At 42.5% G+C, this 13,557-nt stretch overlaps 1 protein-coding gene across 1 annotated transcript in view; it reads left to right on the top strand.

Annotated features, from left to right (window-relative positions):
• The window catches only part of slc12a5a (solute carrier family 12 member 5a), a gene marked incomplete at both ends in the record, with an annotated part of 91,158 nt that overhangs the window by 75,414 nt on the left and 2,187 nt on the right, over nucleotides 1-13,557 (top strand). Inside the window, 17 exons of the mRNA XM_079186133.1 lie at nucleotides 1,395-1,642; nucleotides 2,508-2,719; nucleotides 3,920-4,087; nucleotides 4,196-4,294; nucleotides 5,695-5,752; nucleotides 5,902-6,076; nucleotides 6,196-6,314; nucleotides 6,624-6,722; nucleotides 6,831-6,950; nucleotides 7,958-8,062; nucleotides 8,392-8,560; nucleotides 9,988-10,183; nucleotides 10,528-10,697; nucleotides 10,954-11,085; nucleotides 11,795-11,902; nucleotides 12,405-12,530; nucleotides 13,113-13,345. Of these exons, the coding sequence (XP_079042259.1) occupies nucleotides 1,395-1,642; nucleotides 2,508-2,719; nucleotides 3,920-4,087; nucleotides 4,196-4,294; nucleotides 5,695-5,752; nucleotides 5,902-6,076; nucleotides 6,196-6,314; nucleotides 6,624-6,722; nucleotides 6,831-6,950; nucleotides 7,958-8,062; nucleotides 8,392-8,560; nucleotides 9,988-10,183; nucleotides 10,528-10,697; nucleotides 10,954-11,085; nucleotides 11,795-11,902; nucleotides 12,405-12,530; nucleotides 13,113-13,345 (2,537 nt within the window). The remainder of the gene's footprint in view (nucleotides 1-1,394; nucleotides 1,643-2,507; nucleotides 2,720-3,919; nucleotides 4,088-4,195; nucleotides 4,295-5,694; nucleotides 5,753-5,901; nucleotides 6,077-6,195; nucleotides 6,315-6,623; nucleotides 6,723-6,830; nucleotides 6,951-7,957; nucleotides 8,063-8,391; nucleotides 8,561-9,987; nucleotides 10,184-10,527; nucleotides 10,698-10,953; nucleotides 11,086-11,794; nucleotides 11,903-12,404; nucleotides 12,531-13,112; nucleotides 13,346-13,557) is intronic.

Genomic DNA, 13,557 nt, shown 5'->3' with positions numbered 1-13,557 from the left:
GTGCTTCACAATGTGCCACATGCCTTTGAAAAACACAGCTCTCCTTCAGTTTATTTTCCTCCTCAAAACCCTTTGAAGCTATGAGTGTTCTTCAACGTGAATTCTGATCAGTTGACGAAATGCAGGGATCTTTCATCTCGATCTTCATTTCTCTTCCTCCTCCTCCTCCTCCTCCTCCTCCTCCTCCTCCTCCTCCTCCTCTGCCTTTTATTCTACACTCCTTCCACTGCAGTCCCCCTCTGTTGGGTAATTATGCAAATACTGCATTAGCGCGCGATCAAGACACTGGCAATTCCTTGAAGCAGCTCTCATCACTTTGGTCCACTGTTATCAACCTACCAGAGTGTGTTTTTTATTTTTGTATTCTTCTATTATTCTCCTTCTGGTTGCCTCTAATGGATATGCAGAGTTTGATCATGCCCGGAGGTTAATTCTGTCTTCTGGGTCAAAGCTGGCTTAGTTTCCATTGTAAAATAACAATCCCTGCAGAATTGTAAGGAGCGGATCTGGAGAAGGCTGATTTGAATACGTTTCATCCTTCCTCCCAAGCCAAGAACACAAACTGATGCTGCTATTTTAGGAAGCACGAACAGTTCACAGCGAAGCAGGAGATTTGTTTGCCTAGTGATAATGCTGTTCTTAGCACCAGATCACTTTCTTCAGCCAGATGACCAAAATTAACCACGACTCCCTGCCTGTACTCCTCAAGTTGATGGTGATTCAACTGTTTTGGGTGGAAACCAAATGATTTCTTGAAAAAAAGAGAGACATTCCCATGGTTATGTAACCGCTCCGGCATGAATCATCTAAAGCTGATGACAGATACTGACGGGCTAATTAGGGGTTTACCGTTTTTATATATGATGGTACTATTCTTGGATTGACCCATAGTAAAAGTGTAATAAAGGCCGTTCATTTTGAATATTAATACCACGCTTGAGTTCTTTAATTAAGCTGAATTAAAATAGCGGAGCAGTTTTAGGCTTCAAGCTCCAGTCGAGGACTGTTAATGTGAGCATCACATGTTTTCACACTTCACAGAGTTGTCCTCCTCACTCACCTCACGCCTTTCTCACCTCTCTTTTATTATGTTTCGGCTATCCTTTCTTTCTTTCTTTTTTTTTACCGAGGGTGAAATTTATTAAATTCAGCAGTAAACAGTGAACTAGAGGGGCAGGCTTGTGACCTGATATCTGCGAGTTTAAATCCCCAGACAGGCTGGTAGAAAAGTGAGGAGGGAAAGTGGATGAGTAACGCTCCCTGAACATCTACCACCATGATGCCCTTGAGCAACAATGAGATTGGATGGAACTTTTATGAGAAAATTTGTAGGCGTGATATCCCTGGATATATATACAGGGGGAAAACAATAATAACACAACCTTCTGCTTCAGATCTACATAGTGCCCCAGGCGGCAATCTTTCCCCTGGAGGGCCTGGAGGGCCCCGAGGCAGAGGCCGCCCTGCTGAACAACATGCGCGTGTACGGGACCATCCTGTTAACCTCCATGGCCACGGTGGTGTTTGTCGGCGTGAAGTACGTCAACAAGCTGGCCCTGGTGTTTCTGGCCTGCGTCATTCTCTCCATCCTGGCCGTCTACGCCGGCGTCATCAAGACCGGCATCGATGCTCCGGATTTCCCGTAAGCAGTGACGACCAAGGCGGTCCAACATAATACAAGCTTAGCCTTAAAAACATAACCATGACCATAACCACAACCCATCCAGGCGGAGAAACACACCTGATGTATAAACACAAGCACACAACACGCACTAGGTGTGTAGCAACATGTCACTACATTGACCGGATGCTACATAGCCATCTGAGTTGATTTGAAAGCTCTTAAATGAACAAAGTATTTGTTTTGTTTTCATTGAAATACTCCCCTTGCTTTGACACGTTTCTGTTCCTTCAGATTTATTTCCCCCATGTGCCAATAACACTACAGTTCGTACTGACCAGCTCCAAGACGTTTAGACTTGTAGGTTAAGTTGGAGCTAAACCTGCTACACACTGAAGTATAGTTGTTAAGATGCTGATGAATCAACAGTTACATGTAACCTAGACGTCTACTTTTCAACACACTTTAAAACATTTTAGCTCGGACGTCTGGACGTCAAAAGTCACTAGATCAGTGCTTCCTGGTGAGAATAGTGTTGTCTTTGACATTTCAAACAAATTAGATTCTTTGACTTAGTACTTAAACGTGTATTTTTTGCTCTTTAAATTATTTTAGTTACTTTTTCTACAGAAGTTTCTACCAGAATTAATCAAATTGAATAGAATCAGATAAAATGTGGCATTTTGTAATTAAATGTGTTATTATTGTTATTATTATTCTGATGTTATAAATATTCTAATTATTATAATAATGATTATTGTTTTTATAAAATCTTTCTATCATAATTGTTGCTTATGTTGTCATTTTTATTGTTATCAATGCTTTTTATTATTATTTGTATTATACCAGACGTCAAAAACTAATGTTGTGCTTGTCCTCTCTCCAGTGTGTGTATCTTGGGCAACCGCACGTTGGTTTGGAAGACCTTCGATGTGTGTGCAAAGACCGTTGAGACAGCTAACGGGACAGTCACCACCCAGCTGTGGCGCATGTTCTGTGACTCACCTTTACTCAATGCTACCTGCGACAGGTACTTCACATCCAACAATGTGACCCGGATACAGGGCATCCCAGGGATCACCAGTGGAATCCTGGCAGGTTGGTTTATCCAGTTTGGATCTGCATGTGTATACTTTTCATACATTGAGCACACAAATACACACATCATGTACAGCACACACAAATAAAGAAGTCTTTCTGTCTCTTGTCTTAATATGTTGCTGAGTTGCGGATAATTAACGAGTGGCGTTGCATTCTCTACTCAAAGGAAAAAGGTTTTGTTGAACTGAAATATTGCGGAACAGATGTCTTAAAGCAGGTTACAGCTGTGTGCTTTGTATTTCTGAGTGATTTTCTGTTGTACAAACATCTGTAGTCAAATGGGAAAAACAATAAGGGGCATTAAGCGTAAATAATGAATAATTAAATCATTAAGGAAGGCTGTCGCTGATAAATAATAGATTCACTGAACATGCTAAATTGGATTAGAATAGATTTTTTTGAATGTCTGTTATATAGAAAGAAATATCAGATTCTGAAAGTCTTTCCTGGAAATGATGTTAGTGAAGTAAGGGACCCTGACTGCAGCAGCATTTACAATTGTCAGCCGTGGGCTACCAGAAACCCGAGGCTATGGAAAGCCCAGAGCTAGCTTAACCTCGTTTCTCTCTATTACTTATCACAGGGCTAACAGTAAGCCCTGTGATAAGGATCCACGTTTAAAAAAAAATCAAAGCCTTGTTAATATGTCTATAAAAAGAATTCACCCTCTATGAATGTTTTAACAAAAACCCTTTCATGTCAGTTAGTCAGAGACTTCTACAACCAAATGGCTTCACCTGTCACCTATTAAAGTGGGTGAATACTGTAAAAAAGTCACATTAAATCCTCTTTGATTCAGTGCTTTTTATAGGCACTGCATGTTTAGAAGACGCTGCTTTATTACAGCAATGTAATCAAGCAAACGGTGGGTTATACTAGTGATCTGAGTACCATGTATTTGTTTTTGGGGGCTAGCTCTTAAAAGTCACAGTTGGAGCGCTACAGTAGGTTTAGGTGGGAGACGACCATACTTCGACTTGAATTTAAGTCCAGGCCTTTTGGAGCCTAGTGCAGCTTAAAATCCCGACGAAATAACTCCTGGAATGCATTTTGTTTTTGTTTATTGTAAAACAAATACAGAGCATCAAAGTAACTATGTAAAAGTAGAACTCACTTTTAACTGCATAGCTTAAGTAATTCAGGTAGTCTTAGATTCTCTCGACTCAATTCTTCTCCACGACCCTCTCGCCTATCCAGAGAACATGTTTCCGATCTACTATGAGAAAGGGGATCTGATTGCCAGAAATAACATGGACTCAGTGGAGGACGTGGACGACCCTTTGACCAACGCAAACCGCTATGTGTTGGCCGACATCGCCAGCTTCTTTACGTTGCTGGTCGGCATCTACTTCCCTTCTGTGACAGGTGACAATCTGGATTATTGATATTCTGCTTCTGCCAACTCGCCCTGCGTTTGTATGTGTGTGAATCTCCTCGATCTTGTTAATGTTTGCTTCTCGACTATGTGTTCAGGGATCATGGCTGGCTCCAACCGCTCTGGAGACCTGAAGGATGCCCAGAAGTCCATCCCCATTGGAACCATTGCAGCCATCACCACCACCTCCTTTGTCTGTATCCTCTCACTACTGCCCCCTACAGGATAGCAAGGGTCACTGCACAGACCAATTTCAAAGATATTTTAGTTTTCCATACAATTTTGATATTTCAAATGATGCCATATATCAAATATTTTATCCCAGAGAAGACATTACAAGTCAAATCTACTTTACAGGATTGTTAATGTTACACAAATCCTAATTATGACCTTGTTTAGATTATATTCAACTTTATTGTCATTGCACAGTGTATAAATACTGAGACACTGAAATGCAGTTAAGCATCTAAGTGCAAAAAGAAGTAAAGTGTAGAGTTATGTACAGAATATGTACAAAATACAGAATAAATAGCATGTGGAATAAACAATAAGATGTATAAATACACTAGATATATACAGTATACACAGTATGGACAATATGAAACATGTGCTGCAGTTACAGTAGGAATACTAGACATCTAAAAGTACTAGAAGCATTCCAGACAGATATCCGCTCAAATTGGACACCACTGGTCCGATGGTGACAGGACTTGAAGCGATGACGCACTGTGGTCGCTTTGCTCTGCTGTAAAAAAAACACACTGATTCACGTGCAGGGAGCGCCATAATTAAAGGTCAACATTTTGATTTGTGAAAGGTCATTACTGCGACAATACCAGTCTGATTTTGATTGGGGCTATTGCATCGTTTTTCTGAAGTATGCCTGTATCGTTCATGGGAGATGACGTTGACTCTATTTTTCTTAGTTCATGGTGGCATTGCTACTGAATCAGTCCAATATCAGCTAGTTAGTTTTTCACTCAAATTACATTACAGTCATTTAGCAGACGCTTTTATCCAAAGCTACTTACAATTCAGATTCTATCAAATGCATCTGAGTTCTCCAACATGTTCATGTTTTATTTAATATAAAATTTCTTCTACTGTAAAATGATTAAGCAGAAGTTAAAGATGCCAGCACAATAATGTAAAACTAAAGATTCTTGAGCATAAAAAAGAGGCGTGCGACACACCATTTGGCTGTACTTCAACAAACAGGCCTCTAACTCTGAAGCAGCCATCTTGATTGTCTTCCTTGTATCTCGGAGTAATCAACTTGGAGTCTAAACAAATTTGATTAGGAGGTCTAATCGCATCAGTGAGCTGCCTATGCAATCACAAGTTAATAAAGCAGAAGGATATTAGTTACATTGTCATTGATCTCTGAGATATTATCCGAAACAAAATCGATTGATTGTCTTTTCTCAGCAAACACAGTTTATTGGTTTATCAGATTATTCGGTGCATCTTCAAAGGGAAAGGTTGATGATGTCTTTATTAATCAAGTCCCGTCCATCACTGAACAGGTCTCATCTAAAGAGCATTAATGACACCTGTCTGTGAAATGCTTTTACTTTCCTGATGCATAACTGCTTAGACATGTCCAGTGTGATTCTGTTTGGTGCCTGCATCGAGGGTGTGGTCCTCAGGGACAAGTAAGTCAATCCTTTGTTAGCTGAGACAAACAACTCTGTAATCAACTGATTGTTCTTTCCATACTATGCTTGCTATTAATAGTGCAATCAATAAAAGAGCATTTTGTGTGTTTTTAAATGGCAAACAAACCTTTCCCCATCTCCTTAAGGTTCGGAGAGGGAGTCCACGGGAATTTGGTGATTGGCACGTTGGCTTGGCCATCACCATGGGTGATCGTGATTGGCTCCTTCTTCTCCACCTGCGGGGCGGGGCTGCAGAGTCTGACAGGAGCGCCTCGTCTCATGCAAGCCATCGCCAAGGACGGCATCGTGCCCGCCCTCCGGGTCAGTCTGTCTACTTGTTTACAACGTCATCATTTTTCCTTGCCTTTTCCAATGATCTTACATACCGGGACAAACGGCGCACCCAGCAGACAATTATTGTATCTGTGTTGTCTCCACAGATCTTCGGCCATGGAAAGGCCAACGGAGAACCCACATGGTCCCTCCTGCTGACAGCTTGTATCTGCGAGAGCGGCATCCTCATTGCTTCCCTGGATGCAGTAGCTCCCATCCTCTCCATGTGAGAACTGAACTCTCTAATTAACTGCCGTTTCTGAAGAACCAACTGTGGGAGACTTCAGAGCAGGAAGTCCGCTGCTATTCCTTTAAACGATGCAAATGCCAAATTTTATGGGCTCAAGATTTTACTCATCACACAAAGGGCAAAACGCTTTTCTGCTCTGCTAATACATATAAATACCAGTGAATGTGACGGATATTAAGACAACGCACTTCTTGGACTGCAATCAGGGTGAAATCACTCGATTATGTCGAAGGACATAAGAAGAGCTTTGTTTTTAAACTGAGTGTCTGTGTGTGTGTCCTGCAGGTTTTTCCTGATGTGCTACATGTTTGTGAACTTGGCCTGTGCTCTGCAGACGCTACTGAGAACTCCAAACTGGAGACCCCGCTTCAAGTTCTACCACTGGTCCGTTCAGCAGCTACTGAGACAAATAGCAGCTGAATAATTGTATATTAAGTCCATTCTAAATACGTCTCTCTGGGCCTCTATCTTACGGTGTGTGTCTCTCCACAGGGCCCTGTCCTTCCTGGGGATGAGCTTGTGTCTCACCCTCATGTTCATCTGCTCCTGGTACTACGCCATCGTCGCCATGGTTATTGCTGGCTCTATCTACAAGTATATCGAGTTCGCAGGGTGAGTGGAGCGCAACCCCAGGAGAGATTGGATTCGCTGGCTGCCTTTGGGTTTAGCTGGTGTGTGTGTGTGTGTGTGTGTGTGTGTGTGTGAGAGAGTGTGGGTCTGTGTGCTGTATTTTAAGAGTTTTCTGCTTCTAAATCCACAGCATCTATATTTTGTTGTTTAGGGGTTTAAAGGGAGATTGGTGTTTTGGGTTTTAATACTTCTGTTTGTTTTGGCTCCTGTCCCTCATGTGAGAGTGCTGATGTCCTCGCAAAACACTTATTACACTGTAGGAAACATGTAAATACTATGTGTTTCACGTCATCTCCTCCTTATCATTATGGGTGGATTATTAGACAACTGGCCAATGGGCACTTGAAACGCCCCCTCACCCCTCCTGCATCAGAGCAAAACCTCCAGACTCAAAGAGACACAAAGTAATTACAAACGATGGGGCTGAACATCATTCAGTGATGTTTTGCAGGTGAATATTTAAAAACTATACAGTAGCTGTGTTGTCTGTAATTACTCTGCATCTCTTTGTAGTTGTTTTGCGTCTATTTCAAGGACATTTACCAGGTGAAGCAGACCTGTGAGGTGCTGCCGTTGGTTCACACTGGAGATAGACTGGCTGTCGGACTCGTGTCTAAAGTTTCCTGCCACAGTAGATCCACACTGATCCACATATTATACTAAACACAAGTGCACATAGGAGACCAGCAAAGACAGCCTGAGATGATGATTCTGTCTTAAAATAGAAAATAGTGGCCTGTGTCCGCTCAGTAATCCATCCAAAGCGATGCACACTGAGTATTTAAGCGCTGTAATTCCCTGTGGTGAGTGACATCATGTTAACTTGACATTTAGCAGTGATGCCTAATCCTTCATCACACTGCATTATGTCAAACTGTCGTCTTGAAGTCGACTGTATCCCTGTCACATTTTATATTTAGAACGAAGCTGCTGAACTTTTGTTCCTGTTTTGATTGAGGAATATTGATTGGCGCTTGTTTGTGTCACAGTGCGGAGAAAGAGTGGGGAGATGGGATACGAGGTCTGTCTCTGAGCGCTGCACGTTACGCTCTCATGCGGCTGGAAGAAGGTCCACCACACACCAAGAACTGGAGGTATAACGCACAAACACAAAGTCACACGTTGTGATGTTTTGTCGTGGTTCTAATTAATATAGAAATGAACAATGAGTCTCTCCGTTAATGTGACTCTCCTCATCAAAGCTGTCAAACATTAAGAAGTGTTTGTGAACTCATATTAACGTGTCAAACCTTCCATGCTGTTTTTCTCTGTCTCTCCTTCCCAACTAGGACTTATACTTGTCCCACCCTGCCATTTCTTTCCCCACGCATCTATTTGATTCTTCGTTGCTCTCCCTTTTCTGCATTTCTTTCCCTCGACTTTTTTCTGCCTGGTGTTTTCACTTTCTCTCCCCTCTCTTCAGGCCCCAGTTGTTGACGCTAGTTAGTACAGATGCAGAGCAAAACGTGGAACAGCCTCGTCTGCTCTCTCTGACCAACCAGCTGAAGGCGGGCAAAGGTCTGACCATTGTTGGAACAGCTCTAGTGGGAAGCTTCCTGGAGAACCACGAACAGACCCAGCGTGCGGAGCAGGTAGGGAGCCCTAAAATTCATGAAAATCTTAAAACGGAAGCTCTTTCAAAATCTGTTATTCTGTGGAAGAAAATGTATTTTATTCAATTTGATCACAGATAAGCAAACTATCAGCAGCTGCCAGAAAGACATACTTGAAAATAGACATACTTATGACTAAAATGTGTCAAACATGGATACCTGTGTATCAGTGTTTGTACAAATGTGTGTATATATATTGGTATTTATGAGGGCTGGGCAAGTTAACGCGTTATTATCACGTCAAAGCATTAATTAATTAACGCTGGCAATTAATTTATTGTGCATTAACGCAGTTTTTTATTTATTATTATTATTATTTTGAAAGTCCGTAGCTCACTGGCTCTGAATACACGTACAGACAAACCATGGGTCACAGGAGGGGTGGGATGTTGATCAGTAGTGGCTTGGGATGGGCGTCATCACTCGTCTCAACCAATGAGAGCATTTGGGGAGGGATGGATGGATGCAGTTCATTTTGTCATTGTGTAACTACTCAACCTGCATCACTGAAAGTGTTTTGTTTTTTACTGAGATTCTCCAAAGGAAATCAAGTTCCACTTCACCTCACTCTAACAGAACTACTGAACATAGACTGTTTCTGCTGGTACCTGTTCAGAAAAATAAAGAAAACTGATTTATAAATGTTAACTTGCTGTTGCTCAGAAGGTGCCTGTTGTAATGTTATGATCGTGGCTCTGGACTCTGAGGGCAACTTGTTTTTCTATAACAAACTAGATAAAGCGTTAATGCAGTTAAGGCAGTGGCAAATAGCTTTGTTTTTATATTTGATTTGATTACAATAATGTTTAAGTTGAGATTTACAAGAAATATTTTAACTGCTACTGTGTAGGGAATACTGCTTATAACCTTATTTGTTTAAAGTGTTTGCAAACCAAATGTTCTTGCACTTTTGCTCATATAGCAGTACTTTCAAAATAAAAGTGCGCAATACACTACTTTTGAATTCATTATTGAATCGCGATTAATCGCAGAAAATCATGTGATTAATAGCGATTAAAAATTGTAATCGTTGCCCAGCACTAGTATTTATGTTTATGCCCATTGGGTTCTATCGTCCTTGTTTTTTAATTACTTACCTGGAATCTGAACTCATGTCATACAAAAATCTATTCACAACTTTCTTTACATATATATATATATATATATATATATATATATATATATATATATATGTATATATACATTGTGTAAGCCATAAATCAGTAAATCCCAAAATAGTTCTGTGAGTATCACATCAAAGTAAAAAGTGCAAAAGGCAGGTGTCTTTAAATACTGGATCATTGTGGTTTGGTTTGGTTCTCGGCGAGCCAGAGGCTAACACGAAGCCATCCTTTCACCTGTTCTCTGAGCCTTGGTAACATTTATTCTGCGTCTTGTCTTTCTAGGCGCTGCGTAAACTGATGGAGACTGAGAAGGTGAAGGGCTTCTGTCAGGTGACCGTGTCCTCGAACCTGCGCGACGCCACCTCCCACCTCCTCCAGGCCAGTGGGCTCGGAGGCCTGAAACATAACGCTGTGCTGGTGTCCTGGCCACGCAACTGGAGGCAGGGAGACGAGCACCAGGCCTGGAGGAACTTTGTTGGTGGGTCATTGGGAAAGCAACTAAACCAATAAACCCAACCTGTCAAAGCGTTGTGTGTGGCGCACTTCTCCACAACCACAAACCGCCAGTTTCAGGCTGTTTTTATGTCTGCGCTGCTGAAGCATCTCAGCAACACAAAGAAATCTCTCTAATAAAAAGAATAGCTGATCAATGTCAAAGCTTCCCATTGAGGTCAAGCACAGCCAATTAACTACAAGAAAGCCATGCAAAACTAAATCCAAAACACCTTAAAAATGTGAATAGTCATCATAATCAAATAACAGAAACAATAACAGAAGTAGTATCGCTAATACTTTGGCTCTCTGTATGTGTCCGTTCTGCAGAGTTGGTCAGAGAAACCACCGCCGCTGACCTGGCTATGCTCGTCCCGAAGAACATCTCGGCCTTCCCGTCCAACGGAGAGCGCTTCACTGAGGGTCACATTGACGTATGGTGGATCGTCCATGATGGAGGCATGCTGATGCTGCTGCCCTTCCTTCTCCGCCAGCACAAGGTACCGTGCCATCAGTTAATATTACAAAAAAAAAGAAAGTACATATTTCAAGTATAGTACAAACAAGCAAAGCATGGTCTAAATTCTTATAGTTTTAACACTCTAGTTTCTGTAGTATTGTGTGGCGAGGTTTCATGTTCTAATTTGCCAAATCAAATCATATAAAACAAGATTTACTAATGATTAAAAAGCAACATAAAGGAGTCACAGAACAGTTCTGTAAGAGTATGTCAGCAGGGTTGTTTTTGCTGCTCAGGTTTGGAGGAAGTGCAAGATGCGCATCTTCACCGTGGCCCAGTTGGACGACAACAGCATCCAGATGAAAAAAGACCTGACCACGTTCCTCTATCATCTCCGTATTGAAGCCTTGGTGGAAGTTGTAGAAATGGTGAGTTCTCTCAAGACTAGACTGGCTTTTTAAATTTCTGTAACCGCTGAAAAATAAGTACATCTATATCTCAGTGGAGCTCAGGCGGTTACATAATGAGAGAACCCAGCGATGCTTCGGGTTTAGCCAGTTGCTCCAGTAAACACGACTAGTAATGTGTGCCGGCAGAAGCATTACTGCCCTGGAAACTGCACTGTTGCGAGGTTCAGCATGAAATAGTGCTTTAAGGCATCGGTAAAACCAAAGTGCTAGTCTGATGGTCAAACGACCCCCCCCCCCCCTCATCTTACAGATGTTGGAATTACATTAAAACATTCACACTAACTTTACTCTACACTCTTTCTCCATTTTTCACGCAATTATTTGTCATTTTTGTGCGTACAACCAAGCTCAACACAATCAATGCCTTGGAGGAAAGATTGCCCAAAAGTGTGCTTCGTTATCCCCATTTGTACGATGCATCCCGTCTCGCTCCTCCTCTGTAAAGACAGGCACCCTGCCTTCCGGTGCGGCCAATAATAACACACACACACACACACACATTCGCTTTGAGACGTGGCCCGTCGACTCGTCGGTTGGCTAGTTGACGCTTGTGTTCAAAGCACATCTAATCCAGGATTCAGCAGGGACAGAGACAACTACTGGTCAATGAATATGAAACAGGAATCGTGAAAGAAAGAAAATGTAACGTCCATTTCTGTCATCTCAGCATGACAGTGACATCTCAGCCTACACCTACGAGAAGACCCTGGTGATGGAACAACGGTCGCAGATGCTGAAACAGATCAATCTGACCAAGAATGAGCGTGAGAGAGAGGTAGGAAAGTTTTGTTTGTTTTTGAAATGCACTCAAAGATGCACACAGAGCCTTGACAAGACTTGACGGGCCGACTTGGCACGGCTGACATGATTTGACTGGATGTGACACATAAACCCCTCTGGACAGAAGCATATCTACGGTTCAGCCGGAGCAGTGGGACACCATATTTCCCCTCTCTATCAGCGTTGACTACAAGCAGCAACCGCTTTGCTTTTGTGAATCACAGCATGTTGGCGTTTTGACAGATGTGGAAAACAAAAGATATTGATCTCAGTGTTACACTATTATTAGCTCCTCCGAGTTCTTTGTTGAACTTTAAGATTGCCTGGTTCTCCACGTCAATACATTTGATAAGTGCAAAGGAAGTATTCTCACTTTTACTTAACTTTCATTTCATACGTCATTGCGGTGATATCAAATAAATAAATGTAAAAACACATTTCTGAATCTCCTCTCATCTCTCTCCCTCCTCGCTTCGCTTCATCTCGTGTCTTCACAGATCCAGAGTATCACCGATTCATCCCGCGGGTCGATCCGCCGTAAGAACCCGGCCGCTGTGACCACCCAGCTGAGTGTGACCGAGGACCCGCCGGCAGCCAGCAACGAGGAGAAGCCTGAGGAAGAGGTAGAGCACAGCCGGGATCAGTTTGAAGTGTAAAGTTTGTGCTCACATGTTGGTGATTTAACTCAGAGCAAGAAGGGACCAAAGGGAGCGATGGGATAAAAGCAGGCACCCGGGGGATTTCATGACAAACACAAACGGGATAACATAGAAGAACAAAACACAAAGTAAAGGAAAACTATAAATAGAAGTTTGGTGTAATAGAAATACTACAACTTTATATGATTTAAAGGAATAGTTAGACATGTTGGGAGATGAACTGAAGACTACAGAATAGTAGTAGAAGGTTACATTCAGCCCGGGCCTGGTTGTTGAACTAATTTCAAGGTAATGTGATAGCGATTCACTTTTGTCTTGCCTCAATCACAGCCCATGTTACTGCAAAAGAAGCGTCATAAAATGCAGACTGAGCAACGTATGGCTCCTTAACCTCACTTCTCTTCCTCCCCCTCTCTCAAACACTGTGGCTCTCTGTGACTTTGACCTGCATTCCTACATTTCCACCTCAACCGTGACTCTTTCAACCTTTCCGTCTGTAATGTACGTGTGAATCCACATCCGTCCTCTCTTCCTCTCGTCTCATAGTCAAAGTCGGCCTCTTCCCCTGTGTCCCCCCCTGCCCAGGTTCAGCTCATCCACGACAACACCACCCCGGCCAGCCCCGCCACCCCGGCCACCCCGCTGACCCCCGCAGAGGGGGCTAAGAGCCCCGGGGAGCAGGTCCAGATGACCTGGACTGAGAAGTGCGACGGCGAACCAGCCAAGCCGCCTGGTGCAGCCACACCAGAGGGCATCAAAGACTTCTTCAACATGAAGCCGTGAGTGCTTTGAAATGCTCATTGAACCTTTTACCTGTCGTAAAGGTGAATTGCCTTCTTGTTCCTGACAAAAGGAACCTTCGAGTCTTTTTGTTTCTGTACAATGTAGCACCAAAAAGGTCTGCCTGCTGTTAAAGGAGTAGGAAGACTAAATAAAACATTCACAGCTTAGTAGTGATGATTGTGTTTTTCCTCTTCTTGCCATGCTGCAG

The sequence above is a fragment of the Pholis gunnellus genome (genome assembly GCF_910591455.1).
Source record: "Pholis gunnellus genome assembly, chromosome: 3".
Lineage (NCBI taxonomy): Eukaryota > Metazoa > Chordata > Actinopteri > Perciformes > Pholidae > Pholis > Pholis gunnellus.
This window is presented reverse-complemented; position numbering and strand designations above follow the sequence as displayed.